We start from the raw sequence: 19,755 nt of genomic DNA, 5'->3' as shown, positions 1-19,755 counted from the left end.
CCACACGTGGAAACATTTTGAAGATAGTCAGGAATATGTCTAACATGCAGATGGCTAGAAACCCATGGCCAGAGTGGAGAAATTAAGGCGTAGTGAGACGAAAAAAAGTGGCCGAACAGTATAAGCCTTAGAATGGTGTGGCCGGGGCTGAGCCTTTTATCACCCTAAACCCTTTGGCAGCAGTGAAACCTCAGAATTATGTTTTTAAATGTAGAAAATAAAGTACTTAGGATTACAAAGGGAACTTATAATGGAATACAGTTGTTAAAATACTAAACAAATTTGGCATCTAAGTTCTTTATTGATGCATTAAATAAGCAGCAGGTTAAACTTCTGTCATTTCAAAGTAGTGCTGAATTTTACATTAGCATGGTATGAAAACACGTGGTTTCCACTGGGACAGACTCTTAAGTGCTGCTGACTCCTGTGGTTGGTCCCATCCCTTCAGAATTGACAGAAATACCAAATTGCAGTTACAGGTTCATGAAAATGAAGTTGTAATTTTTTTTTCCTGTTCAAGGTCACGGACATCCTGAATTATATCCTCAGACCCCATGGGTGTCTGGACCAGATGAAGAACCTCTGGGAGGAATATTGTACTCTGTCCTGTCTGGGACAGTGGTTTTCAAGCTTTTTCAAAATTAGTTTTTATATGGAACACTATTACACAAAATAGAAGAAATGCTTTCTGACCAGAAAGGGTAGGGTAGGGTGCAGAGGCAGCAGTTACTAAGGCTTCCCTGAACATCCTTATGATTTATATTCGTTGTTTTTTTAAACAAACACGTATAACGTGCTTATTATGTGACAGGTACTTTTCTGAATGTTCCAGAAATATTGGTTTACGTAATCCTCATAACAGTTGTGTAAGGGGAGAATTGTAATTCCCACTTCACAGATGAGGAAACTGAGGCTCAGAGAGGTGCAGCGGTATGCCTAGGCCTCATGGCTAATCCGTGTTGGAGCTGAGATTTGAAGCCAGGCAGTCAGCTCCGGAGACTGCGTTCTTAACCTGTGCTGTGCTATACCCCCTAAGGATAATGTGAAAACAAAGATGTAGGATTTTGAACAAGAAAGTAACACAATGAAAGCAGTGGTGTGAGAAATGGATACGCGCATCAGATGAATGTAGGATGGATGGAGAGGGGGAATGCGGCTGTGAGAGCAGTGAAATGGCTGCTGCAGTGTTCTGGGTCAGAGGGGCGAGACCTTTGTGAGCAGGGCAGTGATGTTGGAAATAAAAGTTGAATATGAGAAACTCTTTGAACAACGAATCAATAGTTTCACAGTTGGCTCAACGTGGGAAGTAAGGGGGGCAGAATATGGAGAAGAATGAAGACCATTGTACAGCTAACCAAATGACCCTTCCAGCACCTGCAGTGACGCGAAGATTTAAGTCTCATTTGGCTTAATGAATTTCTGTTTTGTGTTTATGCCTGTGTTCTGGTTGGTTTATTTCTTTTAGGCCGGATTAGGAATAAGGCCGAGGTGGATGAAGCTGCAGTTGACGCCATCCTCTCCCTAAATATCATCTCTGCCAAGTACCTGAAGTCATCCCACAACTCCAGCAGGTGGGGCACCCTAGGGAGTGTGCTGAGTCAGCCCTGGGGGGCAGTGCGCGCCCCATTAGATTTCCTTATTCATTAGGGACTCCCACTCAGGTGAAGAGACTTGACTCCCTCTGCACCTCAGAAACCGCCTTCCTCCCCTGCCCACCCTGCTCCCAAATAAGTAAATAACTAATAGGAGACACATGTATGTGGTCAGTCTCTCTCATAGAATGACGTTCTAGCCCATGTGGAGTTGGGTAGATGTAATGCAGGGAAAGAAACAAAGCAGAAAAGGAAAACTCAGTGTGCTCTCGAAGGCTTTACAAGTACAAATTAATTATTGCTAAGACTGAAAATGGTTTCCTGTGAAGTGGTTGCTGTGGAGAAAGGCCTCAGTTCTGAGCGTCCTTGGGAACACGGCCCCCCAGGTGTAGTGACCCTTCCTGTTTGGTTGTTGCTGCTGCTGGTATAAGCTCGAGGAGTCTCAGTATGTGTTTTTCATTTTCATTTATGCGTAAAGGCTATAAATTAATATGAACTCTTCTGACCAAGCTTGGCTGCTATAAATAATGAATTCTATCTTTTTTGAATTTTAAATTAATTCCCCTTAAATTCCACTTTATAACCAAGTGGTGACAGACAATGCCTAAAGTACATAAGCATTCTGTTGTCAGACTGGAAAGCAGCGTGCTGGGCCCGCTTACCTTCCAGGAAAGGAGTTACACCATCGTGCGCAGAGATTCCGTTTCTTACACAGCAAGGGCTGGATGCATGTGTGTTCCAGTGTGGGCTTGGGACACTGCCTTCGCATTATAGGACTTCTCTGTGCTTCTGTCTGCTCCTGAAAACCTAGCTCACATCTGTGTTGGGAAGAGGGAGAGGAAAAGACAATAGGCAGAAACAAAAGTTTGGACCAGGATTGATTTTTTTCCCATCGTTTCCTTGTGTTATAGTTTGGGGTAGTCAAGAGAAAAAAAAAACCAAAGGTCTGCTTTTCGCTTGTAAGAGGAACTGGCAGGGGTTGTGGAGAGAGAGGGAAAGAGTAGAGAGGGGGTGTGTGTATGGGGAGGGGGAGCGGCAGAGATGAAGAAAGCTACCCGGACCCTCCCTGGCCTATTCCTGAGCAAAATCTTGAATAATAAATACCATTTCTCTAAAGTCAGCAGTAACCCCACATAGCAGTCTCTCTCCTGACGGATACGTATATCGACTGTTCAGCTGGCATTCACATTTTCTTTCAACTATGAGAAATACCTCTTGAATTTCCCTAAGGTACTTAGCAAAATACACAGGGAAAGGTGGTGTTTGCCTGAAAAGCTGGTTGTGCTAAGCTCACTTACATTAGAGTATCTTTCAGAAGTCCCTGGTTCATGCCCAGCCGCAGCTCAGATGCTGAAGGAGATGAACTTGACTTTGTTAGAAGCAGGTTATTTTTCATAATAAAACTTAGAGTTAATTAATAAAAAAACCTGACTGAAGTCAAGAATAATAAAAAGATACACGCTTCAAACATTTTCTATTTGATTTAAACTATATAAATGTAAATTAATTTGTCAAGCCCTTGCTGTAGGACCAAGACCTTTTCTTTAATTGGAAGCTTATTTATTGAATGGCTGGTTGTCTTTCTTGCAAAACCACATCCATAATTCAACTTCTATGATTTTTACTTTGGTGAATGGAGCTAGAACTAGAAAGCTATGAAGAAAATCTAAGTGCAAAATCTTTTAAACTTTTTGTCATTTAAAATTTTATTTCTCCCTTCTACGTCAGTCTCACTCAAACTTAATCTAACAACTATTTTTTAAACCATTTACCGTTATCAAATGTTTTAAAAACATTCAACTAAATTTTCACACTTAGTTTTGTTTCACACTAAACAAAAATTCTTTTTGCCCTCATATCTCATTGATTTGCCAAACATTTAATTAGAGCAGCGGTTCTCAACCTGTGGGTCGCGACCCCTTTGGGGGTCGAACGACTTTTTCATAGGGGTCGCCTGGTACTCATATGTGGGCGTATCTGCATGTGGGCCTGGAGACGGATAGAGGAGTGGTGTCTCGGTTCCTAAGACCATCGAAAATATGTGTTTTCCGATGGTCTTAGGCGACCCCTGTGAAAGGTTGAGAACCACTGAATTAGAGAATAATAATAATAAATACAGCTGCATAAATGGGTTTGAGACCAAATACTACTGACAATATACCTGCAGCTCACCTTTTTGGAGCAAAGAGCCTAGTCTAGAATGTTCAATGGGCAGTGGACGTCAGTCTTTCTACTTTAGGGATATGGAGAGCCTCAGTTAATGTGCTAAGCTGCTCAAAGGAGTTTGGTTAAGAGACCTTTATTTTGTTTGCCTAGAGTTTAATGTTTACAGTTGAACTTAGAGAACCCCAATGTGGGTGCATTCCGTCTGTATAGTAGAGGGCTTTTCTGATGTATCAGTGGTGGAGTGTGACTGACAGGGCCGTTACTCCTTTCCTTTCTAGACCTACATTCACGTTACCCAGCTGACCTGTTCTCAATCCCACACTCATTCCTACCGTTTCCAGCACTCATTCACCGCCAAACGGGATGTGAATAGAGGCGGTGTCCACATTCCCTTCTAGGCCCAGTGTGTTCTTTAGTTGAATGTCTCAGGGAGAGGGACCCGTGTCATTGTAAGCCCTCTATCTAGTTGTGTCCCATGGATTTCTCTGTTTATTGTCTGCCCATGTGAATGATTCACTTTGCTTAACAGCAAATTTGTCTTTATATTTTTTCTCTTCTGCTTTTCTCCCTTTTTACTTTTTTTTTTTTCCTTGCTGTACTAACAAAAGCTTTTTCTATGTTTTTGCAGGCTCTTTCTTGATAAGGATATTGCTAGGTATTTTCTGTTCGCTTTTTTTGCACATAGAGCTTCTAGTCCATCAGAATGCTTTATGTCTTATGTTGCTTTGACTGCTGTTTTAATTTAGTGTTTCCCCCACGCAAGCCTGAGCAAACCCGGGGTAGAGCCAGACCTCATTCTGCACCTGATGTGTCCTGGGTTTTCCTGATGTGTGTACAATTTCACTTATAGCTTCTTAAATCATTTGTAGAGTTCTTCGTCGTTTTCCCATTCCATTTACTAAACTTGTCCATTTTATCCTTACGCCCCTTGAGGGGGTTCCCCTTCTATATTACAAAATGGAATGTTACGCTCCTCATTTCATATAGAATCTCAGGCTTTGTTTCCTGTTCTTCTCTTTGCCTGTCTTCTCTCTGTCAAAAGCTAAAAAGGTTTGTTGCTCTTTATGTAGCTTCACATAACTGGACACTTTTTCCTTTGTTGTTTCCTGCCCACTAGTAGAGACCAATTTAGTTATTTGGGTAGCTGAGTCTGTGAGAAACGTTTGGTTTATTTTTAAACGTTTTCTCTTGTCAGGACTGCTTGCCTTATCTATTTGTTTTCTTCTTTGGAATAGAAAACAACTGTTCAGTGGTAAAAGAAACTGTTCCCATCTTGTCTCTTCATCTGGTTTAGGGGAGGAAGAGAGTGATATATGACAATACAGCCTAAAATGTTTTCGTTTGTTTTTAGATGCGCGCGCACACGCTGCCGTTGGCCAGAACATTTTGAGAAATCCATTTGAGATCATTTCCCCACCACTGTAGGGGCCACACAGGATAACGAGCCTCAGGATTCAGCCCCGTTTCTAACCCTAAATTCTCTTGCTTGCTTGATTCCGTTGACATTTCTCACCAGTCTTGGTTGTATTTCTTATATCCACGTCTCAAGAATGGCCACCTTTGGTGGGTATTCCAACAGAATGTGCTTCAGGAACTCCCAAGCGTCACACAAAACAAAAAGAGGAAACTTGTCCCCCCAATACAGGCAGATTTCAGTGGAGTCAAAAATTCTTTTATGTTAGCTAAGTTTCTACCTGTGAAATTTTCTCTTCAGGTTAAGTGAAAACCGAACCTGAGGACAGAAATGGGAATAGCCTCTCTCACCCGAATTCAGAACATGTGCCTCGGTCGGCAGAGCCGTGAAACCCAACTAGTGGCCCTGGGACGCGCTCAGTTAGGTGTCGGATTATAGGAGCAGTGACAGGGATTTCCGTCAAGTATCTCCTAATTAATAAATCCCCCCCGCCTTAGAAGAGGGGTTCGTTTCACTTCAGCACAGGTGTATCCAGATCTTGTGATGCGACAGGTAGGTCCCATTCCAGGTCCCTCGACAAACACAGGGACACAATAAAAAGAGCCATCTTAGGGTGACAGAGCCCGAGGGTGGCTTCTACTGAAGTAGTGGATGTCACCACCCAATGCTAGAATTTGTCTTAGACCAAATTAAAGGGAAGATTTGATCGAAACAGGGCTTTGGCTGCATAAAGCGTTCTCTGCTGGGCTCAGGAGCCGCAGAAGGGCTTCCGTTGTCCTTCGTCATGGCTGCTGTTTGGGTCTCTTGGTTGTTTTCTCCATCTTAGCCTTCTTAGCTAGCCTAGTTGCCTCTATGTTCCTTCGGTGTCTTGGTAAAGAATTTTCTTGATCCATACCACGCTGCCTGACACTTGAGAGTGTCAGGTTCTTCACGACGACTTAGGTCTGGAAGCAGCTACAACGTGAAATGAGCAGGCGTCTCACACTGGCACTTGGAGGATGAGGCGCGGTTAGGGAGTTCTTTTAGGAGTGTTTTGTTTTCCCTGGGATTGTTTCTGGCGAAAGAAGCATGGCCGCGTGTTTAGAGATAAGATATGCCTCTATTGTCATGGGAAATCCAGAAAAGACAGCAACAGCAAGGTTACCACTTGGGAAGGAGTAAGGAGGAGTGTGTCGAGCAGGGAACACGGTGGTCAACTTTGAGGTTGAATCCGGTGAGGTATGTTACATGTGCGGAGAGCTGGCAGCGATGGGAGAGTTACGTAACGGCCATGGGAAATCACTCTGCTGGGGTAGACGAGGTGTCTTTCCCGACACCTGTTACGGGGACCTGAGAAGGGAGATGTGGGGTAGAGTTGGGAGTGATCTGTCACTGCTGTTACACCGTGTTTCAGACAAGACGTGCAGAACTGGAGGGTTTTGTGTCAGTTACGGTCTATGGTGCTTTACTGGCAGGAAAAAGAAAGATACTAGAACAACTTAAAAAACCAGTTTTTCGGTGTTTATTAAATAAAGCTTCTGGTTGTTTAAATGTAAGATCAATTTTCAAGTGAATTTTTTTTGGAAAACTGACAAGTAGTAGTTGGCTAGCTCTGGTGTTAAAAATCATTCTCTTTTACTGAAATATCAGCTAAGAATAACCTCTTGGCTTTTTATTTAAAACAGCCTCTCCATACTCTTTTCTCTAATCCTCCCAGACATGTCTGTGCCATTTCTGAGGCTCAGCAGAACTGGGTTGTGATAGGAAGACTGCAGCTTACAAACTCCTGAGCGTTTGCTTCCTGCTCTCATTGACTGACAGAGGAGCATCCTTGGTCTTTCTTTCTTCTTTCAGCTTCTGCCCATTCTCAGTTACCCTTTCATCTTAATCCCTTTGGTTGTCTCACTATTTTTATGTTTATAGGCAGAAGAGAAGCAGGCTTATCCGCCCCACACCCCAAAAAATAGCACAGCTAAGTGCTCCTTGGTGATGGGAGGGTGGGGGCACGAGGAAGGGGGCCACCTTGTCCTTCTGAGAGATAAAGGTTCTGCTCTGTTGTTAGACTGCAGTACATTGGAAGTGTTGGCACAGGATTCTGTAGCATTACTGACAGTGCGCAGTCCCGGGACTAAGGTGACTATAGCTTCTTTTGGATGACTCTCTCTTGTCTTTCTGACCGTAGGACTTTCTACCGTTTCGAGGCCGTGTGGGACAGCTCCCTCCATAACTCCCTCCTCTTGAACCGCGTGACACCATATGGGGAAAAGATTTACATGACCTTGTCGGCCTACCTAGAGGTGAGGAGAGCCAGAAATGAATTTCTACGAACAGTCAGCCCTGAACAATAGGCAGGTTACAGCAGGAAACAGGGAAGAAAGATTCAACTGATTTTGTCCGCCTTTCTCCTTCCACATCCTTATTTATTTTATTATACTTGGCTGAACTAATTATATTACATTCTGTTCCTAGTCTCTATTTAACCAAAAAGTCACATGACTTTTGTTACAGCTTTAGTAGTCTAATCACCATTCTTCAGAGAATGTCTGATTTTAAGGAAACTTTACTTGTTTTCGTGGTGGTGAACAGAGCCGAGTAGCGGTCAACAGCACAGACCCTGGAACCGGCCTGTCTGAGCTCGAGTCCCTGTGCTGCCACTTACTGCCTGCATGTCCTTGTCACGTGACTGCATCTCTGCCTCAAGCAGGGGTAGTAATAGCACTTACCTCAGAAAGTTGTTGAAATGTCATATAAAAGGATTTAGCACAGTGCTTACCACATAATAAAAATACATATTAGCCATTATTACAGAAAAAAACTTTGAAGAAATGTTCTGAAAAATAAATGCGTCTGCAAAGGAACACCACCTAATCTTGCCCATATTACCTGCTGAGTTGCTGTTGAAATAATTGATAGAGCTGAAATCCTCCAGCCCCCGCTGCTAGGACCAGCTTTCCCAATGTCGTCGTGCAGACTCTTGTCACAGATGCTCTGTCTGCATCTAACGGAGCCCACTCCTGTCTGCTTTCAGCTGGATCATTGCATCCAGCCAGCTGTCATCACCAAGGACGTGTGCATGGTGTTCTATTCCCGGGACGCCAGGATCTCGCCGCCACGCTCTCTGCGCAGCCTCTTTGGTAGTGGCTACTCAAAGTCACCAGACTCGTAAGTTTTGGAGACAAGTTTAGCTTCCGGTCGTTTTGCCCAGTACAGAATCAGCAGGGCGCTAGGTGTCCCCAGCTGGCTGTTTCAGGGTTGGCTTACAACCTATAAACCACGATGGAACTGACACCTAGAACGCAGTGACCTGAGTGTTGGCACTGAGTAAAATATTGATGGATAGATGAGTTAAGGAAGGAAGGAAGGGATATTACGTTGTGAACACTGCCATGCCGTTTTGCAGGGACTAAGTTTTTTTAAAACATCATTCTTATTTTTAACAGATTACTGTTGGGATTTTCTTCTTTTAAAGATTTATTCATATTTAAGATACACAAAAATATATCCAGAATAATACAGTGAATACGTGTGCATCACCACCCAGCATAAAAAATGCGTATTACTAATGTACTAGAAGGTTCAGTGCCCCTTCCTAATCACGCTCCCCAAATTTTGATGTTTATCATTTCATTCTAGTCAGACTTCCCCCCATCTCATCTCTCTTGCAGTTAAAAAAATGCAAAATTTTGATTTTTGTATTTGTATTGTAAACTGTCTAGTTTTTCTCTCAATTGTATTCATCCTGTTGAAATAAGAATGTTCAGAAGATTGAAATGAAAACAGACTCCTTGTAGGAAAAAATATACTTCTTAAGTTCAGAATAGGAAAAGTAAGGTAGTTATAATTGAGGATGCGTTGCCGTCTCTGCAGAGGAGACAGTATTTTAAGTAGAGAGAATTGAGATTTTCCTGTTTTTGTGCTGTTAGTAATTAAGCAATTGTTTGTTTTTACCCAAATAGCAATCGAGTCACTGGAATTTATGAACTCAGTTTATGCAAAATGGCAGACACAGGCAGTCCAGGTAAGCTCTTATGAATCGAGGAGGTGAGAGTTATCTTTTGTTGCATGTGTTTGGCGTATTATTATGTCAAAAATCTATCCTACCTGTGTAGGATAGATAAATTTTTTAGAAACCAGGCATATTATACAAGCCAGGTTTTTGGTGGTGGGAGTTACCTTTTTCTGAGTTGTAACACTGTTTGGTTTATGACGTGCAATACAGTTATGAAAACTACATCAAACAAAATGTTAGTGGGCTGTGGAATATTATAAAAAATTCAAGTGTGTTAGAATGAATTTGGCTTGGAGAACTTCATAACCATTCCTTTCTCCACCTTAGCCCCAAAGATAACCTGGCAGCAGTATAACTTTACAGGTGCTGTCAAACGAGAATTTGGAATTCCTGTGCTCTGGAAAGACAAATTATGAAATTGAACTTGTTCTGTGTCCTTTTTGATATCTCTTTGGGCTTCTGTTGTTCCTCCAGCTCGGTGGCCTTTAGCAGCACTTTGCATTTGTATGTGTGTAAACTTGAACATGGACAAAAGCCAGAGGGTTCTTTTTGTTATTGTTGTTGTTGTGGGTTTTTTTGCGCGTTTATTCTGTTCTATAGATTCCACATATAAAAAGTCAGGGTTTTAAAAAATATTTGATTAATGTGGGTTTGAATCATTTTAGAGAGCATATATGGAGAGAGTTCAGGGCTCACAGGTGAGATTCAGGTTTTAAAAAGAAGACTGAGTATGAATTTAAGTATCAGTAGCAGCTAAGTATAGTGTCCAGATAGTTCCTTGAGGATTTTTAAAAGTTAACATAAATTCGTGTCTTTTTTATGTAGAAAAAGTATAACGTTTTAAAAACTTAATGGGAAATGATGGGAGCTGAAGCTGTCCGTCATCTTCCATTCTAACTGAACTACTATAGTTTGTATGTATGTGCGTGTGTATAGCCCTTTCCATGTTTTTATACGAATATATTTTTATATATTTGGAACCATAATATACAGCCTATTTACCATATTTCCCCATGTATAAGATACATCCTTTTTCGAAAAATTTGGGGTCTAAAAACTGGGTGCGTCTTATACAGTAGTTGTATGAGCACAATAAACAAGTGCGAAAAAAGTGGGAAATGCAAATAAAAATAATCTACAACCACTGTATAAGACACACCCAGTTTTTAGACCCCAAATTTTTCGAAAAAGGGTGCATCTTATACATGGGGAAATACGGTAATCTCCTCTATTTTCACTTGACATAATAACTGGCATTTTCTTAAGTTGCATTGCAGTCTTCATAATTATCAAAGAATAAGAATATGAAACTCAGTTTTAAAAGAAGTTCAGAGAATTGGTCTGGGGAAAAAGGGATGAATTGTTACTAATTATCAAAATCCCAAATATCTTGAGACCAAACTGGCTTAGTTTACCATGTATATGAATTATTGATTCATTGTGAGGTGAAGTTGGACTTCGATTTTTCTCTCAAAAGAACAATTGTTTCCTTTTCTCTCAGGCATGCAGAGGAGGAGGAGGAAAATCTTGGACACATCAGTGGCGTATGTGCGAGGAGAAGAGAACTTAGCCGGCTGGCGGCCCCGCGGCGACAGCCTCATTCTTGAGCACCAGTGGGAGTTAGAGAAGCTGGAGCTCCTACACGAGGTACCCCGGGGCAGGCGGTGCTCGGACCAACCCTCAGGCAAGATGCCCGAAGTATCAGCCGTCCTCTCTGCCTTCTCTGTGGGACCCTGGCTTTGCACTTGTCCATCTCGAGGAGGCGTGATACTTACTAAAATCGTCATGACCTTTGTTTGCTGAGACAAGTGTTAATCTTCTAGGTGGAGAAAACCCGCCACTTCCTGCTGCTGCGTGAGCGACTTGGTGACAGCATCCCCAAATCCCTGAGCGACTCGTTGTCCCCCAGCCTGAGCAGTGGGACCCTCAGCACCTCTACCAGCATCTCCTCTCAGATCTCAACCACCACCTTTGAAAGTGCCATCACACCCAGTGAGAGTAGCGGCTACGACTCCGCAGACATTGAAAGCCTGGTGGACCGGGAGAAGGAGCTGGCCACCAAGGTGCGACCCCCTTCCTTTTGCCGAGCCTTTTCCCAACGACACTGAATTAGCCTGTCGGCTTGTGAATTTTAATCTTCCTCTTTCTTTGAGGGCCTCTGTGTGAAGGCCTGCGCTAGCACTAACTATATAGAAATATAAGACTCGATTTCTACGCTTAATCATCTTCCAGGCACGTGGGTGACAAGCACATCATAGAGGTGTATGTCTAGAGTGCCACGGGGCCAGAGGGGAGCCTCCCAGGAGGGCCTGCGTGGCCGGACCTTGGAAGGCGGCACGGGGGGAGCCAGCGGTGTCCTGCGTGATCAGTGTGAAGGAATCATGGGAGAGGGGCAGGAGATGGAGTTAGAGAGGTGGCACGCCCCATCGGCAAGGGTCTGTGGACTGTGCTGAAGAGTTTAGAGTGTCCTGGGAGTGGCATGGACATATTTTAAACAGGTATTTATGTTTTAGAGGATGGGTTTGTGGTGAAGAGATAGACTAGAGGCAGAAAGAACTCTATATTGCAATAATCAGATGAGAAATGATGAAGGCTTTTAACTAAGGCAGGGGTGTGGGGTGAGGAGGGAGGGGAAGCATGGAGGAGACATTTGGGGGAGAATGGGCACTCCTTGTTGCCTGGCTGTGGTGGGGGTGGGCAGAGGGTCGTGGGGGAGGACTCCCAGACATAGGTGTCTGGGCAGCTGGCTGACGATGAAATACAGAAATGAGAGGGATTTTGTGTCTGTTTTGTTTCAGTCATCGAATGGTCTTCTAGGTGATTTAGGAAAATATGTCCATCCAGAAATCTCCATGCCTTTTAGTGCCCGGGCAAATTAAGAATGAAAGGGATGCTGTTGCATTCCTAAGCACTTCTAAACTATGGTGTTTACAGTATTCACTTCTGTAGATTAGCAAATGGCTTTCTATCCGCTTACTTTATCTTCTTTATTAGGCATATACCAGGCTTTCCTTGCTGTATATCCACTTAGTTAATTTCTAGAGCTGTTGGGCAGCATTTGAGCTCCACTGTGGGTCCTGGGCTATTTCCCTTCCTGCCTGGCATCCAGGGCTTCATTTAACCCGTGAAACTTACGCTCTCCTTTCTCTTCCCTAGTGCCTGCAACTCCTCACCCACACGTTCAACCGAGAATTCAGCCAGGTGCATGGCAGCGTCAGCGACTGCAAGGTAAGCAGCTCGTTTCCTGTCCCCAAGCTTTCAGGCGCTCGAGATGGGCGTAGTGTGGTGTTTGAGGATAAATGATGGGTCTGCTCTTTTATTTAACTTTTCTGAGTCAGAACACTGACTTTTGAAGATGAAAGTATTTCTCCTTGTCCCTTAGTGGTTATCAGATGGGACCTATTTGGGCTTTTCCCTAAATCCCTTGGAGAATATTCTGTAGAGGGTGATATGTTATTGTATGACAGGGGACAGGAAGTCCTGAGGTTATTGGTGGCGTAAGATTCTGTTGCCTTCCGCAAAGAGTGAGGTGAACACTTTGAAGAAGCCCTGTATCATTCACTCTATTCTAGTTATCTGATCTTTTTTGCTTTTCCTTAAGACATTCGAAGCTTGTTCCTGCCTTGGGGTCTTGGCACCCTTGCTGTTCCTGGAACAGTCTTCTTCAGGGTGTTCCCATGATTGGCACCCTTATCTGTTTCACTTTTCTGTTCCAATATTGCCTCCTTAACCACCTACGTAAACCCAATAGCTCCCTGAAACTTTCTAACCCCTGCTTCATTGTTTGCTGTAGCACTTACCGCTCGCTACCTGACACTTCTTACTGTGTTTGTTGATTAGTTTATTGTCTGCCTTCACCACTTAGAATGTAAGCTCCCGGAGGGCAGGGCCTCTGCCGCATTCTTAGAACAGTGCCTGTTGTTGTGAGTGCTGGCCCGTGTGGACAGGGTCACTGAATTAATGCAGGAGGGCAGCAGCAGTGTAAAAAGCCAACCTGGCCTCTTGTAAATGTCTTGATTCCTAATGTGACACGCAGGCCATAAAGTATTTGTGAAGCCTGTTTCTTGAATCACTTGAACCAGAAGGTTTAGGAACGTGAGGTCACTGGTTGTCAAAGCTGCTTGTTGCTGCAGTTTTTCCCTCTGAACCTCACTTGCTCTGCTCTGTTGACCTCCAGTTGTCTGACATCTCTCCAATTGGACGGGATCCCTCCGTGTCCAGTTTCAGCAGCGCCACCCTCACTCCGTCCTCCACCTGCCCCTCCCTGGTAGGGTCCAGGAGCAGCTCTGTGGATCAGAAGTAAGTACCCAGCTTTCACTGAGAGAAGCTAATGGAAGAGCGAGGCACATGCCACCCTTGCTCCAGCTCAGTGGTTCCCGACTGCGGGCAGCACATGCCCCGGGCAGCGATCGGGCACGCGCGGGAGCCTGGTCTAGACATCACGAGGACTGGGGAGATGCTGCTGACGTCTTCTAACACCCTGTTTCCTAACTTTCTGCATCAAATCTTTGGCTCCTCTTCTTAAACCCTTTCTGCTCCTTTATCCTTCCATTCTCACCCGGCTTGTCTCCCCAGTCATATCCGATGTAGAAGCCCCATCTTGGGGAAAATATTTTGATGACACAACAAAATACATAGGTAAGAATAACAGAGACAGATTCAGTCTAGATTCCATGAATTCCTCATTACAGTCACTTCTTTGCAGCACACCATCAGGCTCCTTTGCCCTGTCTCCATTCATTACGCTTACCTGTCAGAACCTGCTTAGTTAGCATCCAGCTGTCTATCTTAATGTACCAACAGTGACACAATTGAATGTGGCTGGGGAAAGAACACGACCAGGTAGTTTAATCAGATCTAGGATGCCATCAACTGTAAGACATTATTTTATGTGCTGCTAAGAAAGAAAAAGCATTGCCAACTAAAATGTGACACCATCAATTGTAAGGTGCACGCCAATTCGAGAAATAATAAGGTATTCAAAAAACTGGTTTTTTTAGAATTGGTGGAATACAGTTAATTAGGCTAAGCAGCTCTCCAGAGATACAGAGCATAGGACTGATTTCTCTCATAACAGTCCCGGCCTGGTCCACTCGGTCAGGCAGGTGCCCAGGCTCTTCCCATTTGTTGGCTTTCTCTGCCCGTCCCTGGGGGCAGTGGTGCTCAGACTTTGTGTGTGTCACCTGGGAGGTCTTTAAACCATGGAGGGCTGGACCCACCCAGGGTTCTGATTCTTTAGGTCTGGGTTGGAGCCTAAGAATTTGAATTTCTAACAAGTTTCCAGGTACAGCTGATGCTGCTGGTCAGAGGACCACACTTGGAGAGCCCTGCCCTAGGTGTGACATTCGGACTAAATAGAAACATAAGGAAATGGAGTTCATATTCCAGACACTTCTATTCAGGGAACTTCAGAACAGGAGAGGGACTGAGTGACTCGGGGTCATCAAGGATCGATTTCCTCTTGTAACTTCTGAAGGATGACACCAGTTGAATTGGACTTGACTTTCTGACATCAGCTTGTCTTCTCAGCCGAGCTCTCTTAAGTTGATGTTTGCAAGATGCCTGGTGTTCTGGGAGAGGCGTGTTCCTTCCGGTGAGATGGTCATACATGTGGTGCATTGACCTTACGGAAGCTCTTGTTACCCCTAACCTCTCTCTCTTAAAGGACCCCAGAAGCCAATTCAAGGGCCTCTAGTCCCTGCCCAGAATTTGAACAGTTTCAGATTGTCCCACCTGTGGAAACACCCTATTTGGCCCGAGCGGGAAAAAATGAATTTCTCAATCTTGTTCCAGATATTGAAGAAATTAGACCAGGGTAAGTACTGCATTTTATACTGTGGGTTTAAAAACAAGTCACCAAGAAGGTGCTGCCAGCTCTTGGCCATGAGGCCCGTGCTACAGTCCTGTGCAGATGGGCCTGGGGGGAGGAGCAGGCTGGCTTTCTGCTCCAGCTCAGTCTCTGTCCCCCCGCACCACCCCCCCCTCAGCTTACAAGTGCTGGTGCCGCGTGCTCCTGCGCTATTACTTTGGCAGGTGAGGCTCTAGGCCATATAGATCATTTGCCAGGGACTTGGCCTGGGTGAGACATATTTTGATGGTCCTCAGCTCATGATCACTTTCTTTGTGTGAGAAATTAACCCCTCTTGTACTGTCCTTTTTTAGCTCTGTGGTTTCTAAGAAAGGATACCTGCATTTCAAGGAGCCGCTTTCCAGCAACTGGGCTAAACATTTTGTTGTGGTCCGTCGCCCGTATGTCTTCATCTATAACAGTGACAAAGACCCAGTGGAGCGTGGCATCATTAACCTGTCCACAGCGCAGGTGGAATACAGTGAGGACCAGCAGGCCATGGTGAAGGTCAGTCCTGCCCTCTTGGCTTGTTTTTGCCATGTGCACCCTCCCCTTTGGGTTCTGGACTCTGTTGTGTGATGCGGCATGTCTCCTGCAGGTGTGAGGTACTAGGTGCCCAGGAATGTGGCAGGGTGGTCCCCATTGCTCTTAGCCACACTAACACTCATTTACCTGTCTCTTTCAGACACCTAACATCTTTGCTGTATGCACAAAGCACCGGGGGGTCCTTTTGCAGGCTCTCAATGACAAAGACATGAACGACTGGTTATATGCCTTTAACCCACTCCTTGCTGGCACAATACGGTAAGAGGCTGTCCCTGGGTTCCCCTCTTTTCCTTGGCTTTGGGTTCCAGGGACAGCAACATAAACAGGGAAGGAAGTCTTGTTCCAAACAGGTTTGAAATAGGACAGGAGCATAAGTGTGGTTGGAGGGTGGTGATGAGGCCTCAGCTTCTCATAGGTGTCACCTGGTGTCCTGAGTAGCTAAGGGGACTGGTCACATTTACACCCATTGACCTTTTGCTTTGACTTCATTCTCGAGGGGTCTGCAGCTGGGGTCTGTGAGGCTGAGTAAAGGGGAGACTGTGAGAGCCTTAATGGTCTGCTAATATTCAGCCCTGTGATCCAGCCTCAAATCCTACACAGGGCTTGTGTCCCAGCGCCCCCACTGGGAAAGCCCATAGCCCCGCCTTTTGTTCAGGGAGCCTAGAGACCTGGGCCCTGCTGTGCAGCTTAGGACGAAGTCCCGTGAGGTAGGTACCTGGCTGGATCTTTTCTAATCCCGCCTCTTCGTATTTCCCCCAGGTCGAAGCTCTCCCGCAGATGCCCGAGCCAGCCCAAGTACTAAGTGACTGCGCTGGGCACCCTCACTCGCCTTCCAGAGATAAAGAAAGTGTTACCTCTCATTTCTCTTTGTGACTCTTGATGGTTACTCTTGTATGTAATCCTGTGGCTTAACTACTCTCCCCCCTTGTCCAGCACCTTTTCTAGCTCCCGTCCCCCATCTCCATCGCTCTGTACTTTTTCTTTTTTCCTGTGCTAAGAATCTTGTTAGTAGCATGTGGCCGAACAAAAGGGGAAAAAAAAAACAAAAAACAAAAAAAACTCAGAGGGGATCCAGTTGATCTCCACTTTATTTTTGGTGTATTTTGGCTTCCTTTTGTATGATAGGTCCCCATTCTGACCACCTCTGATGTCTGTACTGCTGTCTCTGGATATCTTTGTCTTTGCTTCAAGACAACATAGTACTTTTTTTCTTTTCTCTGTTTGTGATCTCACTTTAATTTTCCTTGGGTGGCTTAGAGACAAAGGAAGGAGGCATCTGGCCTTTTTTAGAGCCTAAGAGGACAAAACTTCCTTTTTCCCTCTGTCCCTTTTTTCCATCACTAATCCCCGTGTTTTCCATTCAGGGAAAAGGTTTTGGCGAGCTTAGAAACGGGACAGGTATATTCCTGGAAAGCAGGGCTTATTTAGAACATCGTTATGCAGTTTTCACTTAGTGGAAGAGAGGAGAACAGGACTTTCAAGCAGGCCTGAGACTTTGGCTGCTGTTGACCTTGTAAGAAGGGAAGAGCCAAGGATATTGCTGGCGGCTTTCAAAGGACCATGAAATTTGGGTGAAGGCCGCCGGTCAGTGGGATGCTTGTAGCTGTTCACGGCAGGGTTCCTGTGAACCGTCTTTCTCAGTTGGGAGGAGCCTCTTCTGAGAGTTCTCAGTTCTGTCCTTGGCACTAGTGTTGATGGTGGCGCAGCCGGTGCGGCGTCATACACAGATGTCCCACAAGAGGGAGCATTTCACTTTCTGGTGAGGAACTTGATGGTCATTGTCACTATATAATTATGGTAATGCTTAGTGATGACCTTGTGATTGTTGTAGCTCCCTTTGATCAAAGGAATAGAGCTTTCAAGTATAAACTTGGAAGTCTCCTGTGAATCTAGTAGTCATTTTCAGCAATCCTTATCAAATTGAAAATACTTTCAGTTATGCCTGTCCCCGTCCCACCCCCATACTCATAAATAAACAAACATGGCAGGCTCTGCTTTCTGGATCCTGGGATTGAAACCAACCCCCTCCCACCACTAAAAACAAAACAAAGGACATCTGGGGGCAGAGAAGAGGGTCCTCCTGAGCCCCGGCCTCTGTGCTTTGTTGCTTGCATCCCCTGCCTCCTCCTCAGTTATCTCCATCGGGTGTGGGAACTGCCAGAGGGGAAAGGAGGAAGCTCATTGCTGGTAGAACAGGGTCAGCTGCTTCCAGAGGCTAGCATGGAAGCTACTCGTTTTCTTTCAGCTGCCAGTAAGCTTTACAGGAATAACGTGGAGGAAAGGCCACTTAAGTCACTTTGCCAGTTGGCTTGGGGTGGTTTTGTACCGTCCTTTACCTCCTTTGCTCAAACCTCTGACCTTTGGTCAGGCATTCAGGAAGGTGTTGCCTGCTCTCACTTTGTGGAGCCTGAGGGCGCTCGGCCTGGAGGTTGCTGACTCTCAGGTGCTGGGGACCTGGATGACTGTTTCACGCAGCAAAGGGCACTGTCGCACACCCTGCAGGGCAGCTCGTCATCAGCCAGGCCTTGACTCCTGGTCGGGCTCATCTCTGAGAAAAGGGCCCAGCTTCACTCAGCATGTTGAATTGCAAAACGAAGGGAAAGTGAGCTTAATAAAGAAAGGCTAGAAATCGCAGGCTGTGATCTTATCTGAGAAGTGATCAGTAAAAACACTAGCAATTTTTTTTTAACTTTCTTCTCCTTAAAATATAGGTCACTAACTGTAATGTTACTTGTTTTCTAAGCGGTATGTGAGATTTTTAATGTAGTTAGAGGTTTCTCCGTTGTCTAATGGACACTATATGCCCTCCTGGTGTATACTCAAATCTAGGATCTGTCGGTGCCTAGAGACAGCTTCCTGGACTGGAATTAAATCTAATTTCAGGGAAATGAAAGTGAAATTTGAAGGTTACTTTTAGAATTAAATCATGGATGCTGCTGCTGTTACAAAGTCTGATAGAAGGATCCACCATCTGTGACAAAGGGAGGTGGGGACGGCTGACGGAGAGTAAATCATGTGGTACACTGAAATGACTTTTGTTTTTCCTTCTAACTCAAACACAACTGGCTTGGAAAGTCTTTGCTTTGGAGGTGTCAGACATTAGAACAGGCTGCCCTGGACTGTTGGGAACATGCCCAGGTCAGAAGGCCTCGTGAGGAAGCAGAGGTCTCGGGCAGGTGTGCTTTCTCCCGTCTGAGGAGCCTCTGCTGTGACTGATAGGTACAGACGGCCCCCTGTTTCTCTAGGGTCCCATCTTCAGATTGGAGTTTAGAACAGTTTCAGGGTTGATGTTCCCTTTCTGGATAGGTTCACCCCCCACTTTGAAGCTCTGAGAGGGGATTTATGATGGGAACTATTTATGAGGCTTCAGCTGAAGCCATTGTGGCAGGAAAGTTGAGGAATGAACTTAACTTTTAAGGAAACACCTTTTGAGGGGTTGTTTATTTTTTTTTTTCCTGAAGCACTCCCTTAAGCAAGCAAAAAACTAAAGGGCAAGAAAGAAAACTCTTGCACGAATTAAGGAGAAGCGAGTGCTGGTTTAATGATTCCCTCCCCTTCTTCCCCCATTTTACTCCTGCCAAAGCCAAGTACGGCCTCCCAGCCCACACTCAGAGCCCACCCCTCCCTGCCCTGCCTGGGAGTCAGTCAGCTCTCAGGCCGGGCTGCGGGGCCAGCCAGCCCCTGCACACCGCCAGGATCAGGGAAGGGCTGCATCTGGCAGCTGGGCGGGTACGTGAATTCCAACATTGTTAAAACATGGTGATGGGGAGGAATGTGATTGTTCCCACCTAGGAAACCACTATTTTATATATATATACATATATATATATATATATATATATATATATATATATATATATATATTTTTTTTTTTGACTTCAGCTCTGTAGCACTTGTANTTTTTTTTTTCCCCTTCAGCTCTGTAGCACTTGTACAGATACTCACTTTTGATGGATTTTTTCCCCCACTCTTTTAAGATGAAGGAATAAATTAAATCATTGGGGAAGGTGTTCTGGGACCTAAAAATGACTTCTCCTGGCACATATTTCAAAGCAAAGACTTTGTTGCCTGCTGCTTGTTCTCTAATTTACAGGGATATTTAATTTTGTAAGGTAGTTGTATATTTATACAGGTGTAATTAATTGCACATTGGACTGGAAAAGAAAGGATGACCTAGCGTGTGTGGCACCCGTGGACACGC

At 44.7% G+C, this 19,755-nt stretch overlaps 1 protein-coding gene across 13 annotated transcripts in view; it reads left to right on the top strand.

Annotated features, from left to right (window-relative positions):
- Nucleotides 1–16,597, top strand: part of KIF1B (kinesin family member 1B) — a 135,574-nt gene extending 118,977 nt beyond the window's left edge. For 7 of the 13 annotated variants that reach the window (XM_019639733.1, XM_019639739.1, XM_019639735.1 and 4 more), the window contains 13 exons: nt 1,466–1,571; nt 4,387–4,413; nt 7,334–7,448; nt 8,180–8,313; nt 9,108–9,169; nt 10,662–10,807; nt 10,984–11,223; nt 12,317–12,388; nt 13,338–13,459; nt 14,826–14,975; nt 15,323–15,515; nt 15,694–15,812; nt 16,314–16,597. In XM_019639733.1, the coding sequence (XP_019495278.1) occupies nt 1,466–1,571; nt 4,387–4,413; nt 7,334–7,448; nt 8,180–8,313; nt 9,108–9,169; nt 10,662–10,807; nt 10,984–11,223; nt 12,317–12,388; nt 13,338–13,459; nt 14,826–14,975; nt 15,323–15,515; nt 15,694–15,812; nt 16,314–16,356 (1,529 nt within the window). In that variant the 3' untranslated portion in view covers nt 16,357–16,597. The remainder of the gene's footprint in view (nt 1–1,465; nt 1,572–4,386; nt 4,414–7,333; nt 7,449–8,179; nt 8,314–9,107; nt 9,170–10,661; nt 10,808–10,983; nt 11,224–12,316; nt 12,389–13,337; nt 13,460–14,825; nt 14,976–15,322; nt 15,516–15,693; nt 15,813–16,313) is intronic. The other 6 variants (XM_019639736.1, XM_019639738.1, XM_019639734.1 and 3 more) reach the window with 1 other exon arrangement.
- Nucleotides 16,598–19,755: the final 3,158 nt, after the last annotated feature.

The sequence above is a fragment of the Hipposideros armiger genome, unplaced genomic scaffold (assembly GCF_001890085.2).
Source record: "Hipposideros armiger isolate ML-2016 unplaced genomic scaffold, ASM189008v1 scaffold_46, whole genome shotgun sequence".
NCBI classification, from domain to species: Eukaryota; Metazoa; Chordata; class Mammalia; order Chiroptera; family Hipposideridae; genus Hipposideros; species Hipposideros armiger.
The sequence above is the reverse complement of the archived record's forward strand: the minus strand, read 5'-3'. Positions and strand labels throughout refer to the sequence as shown.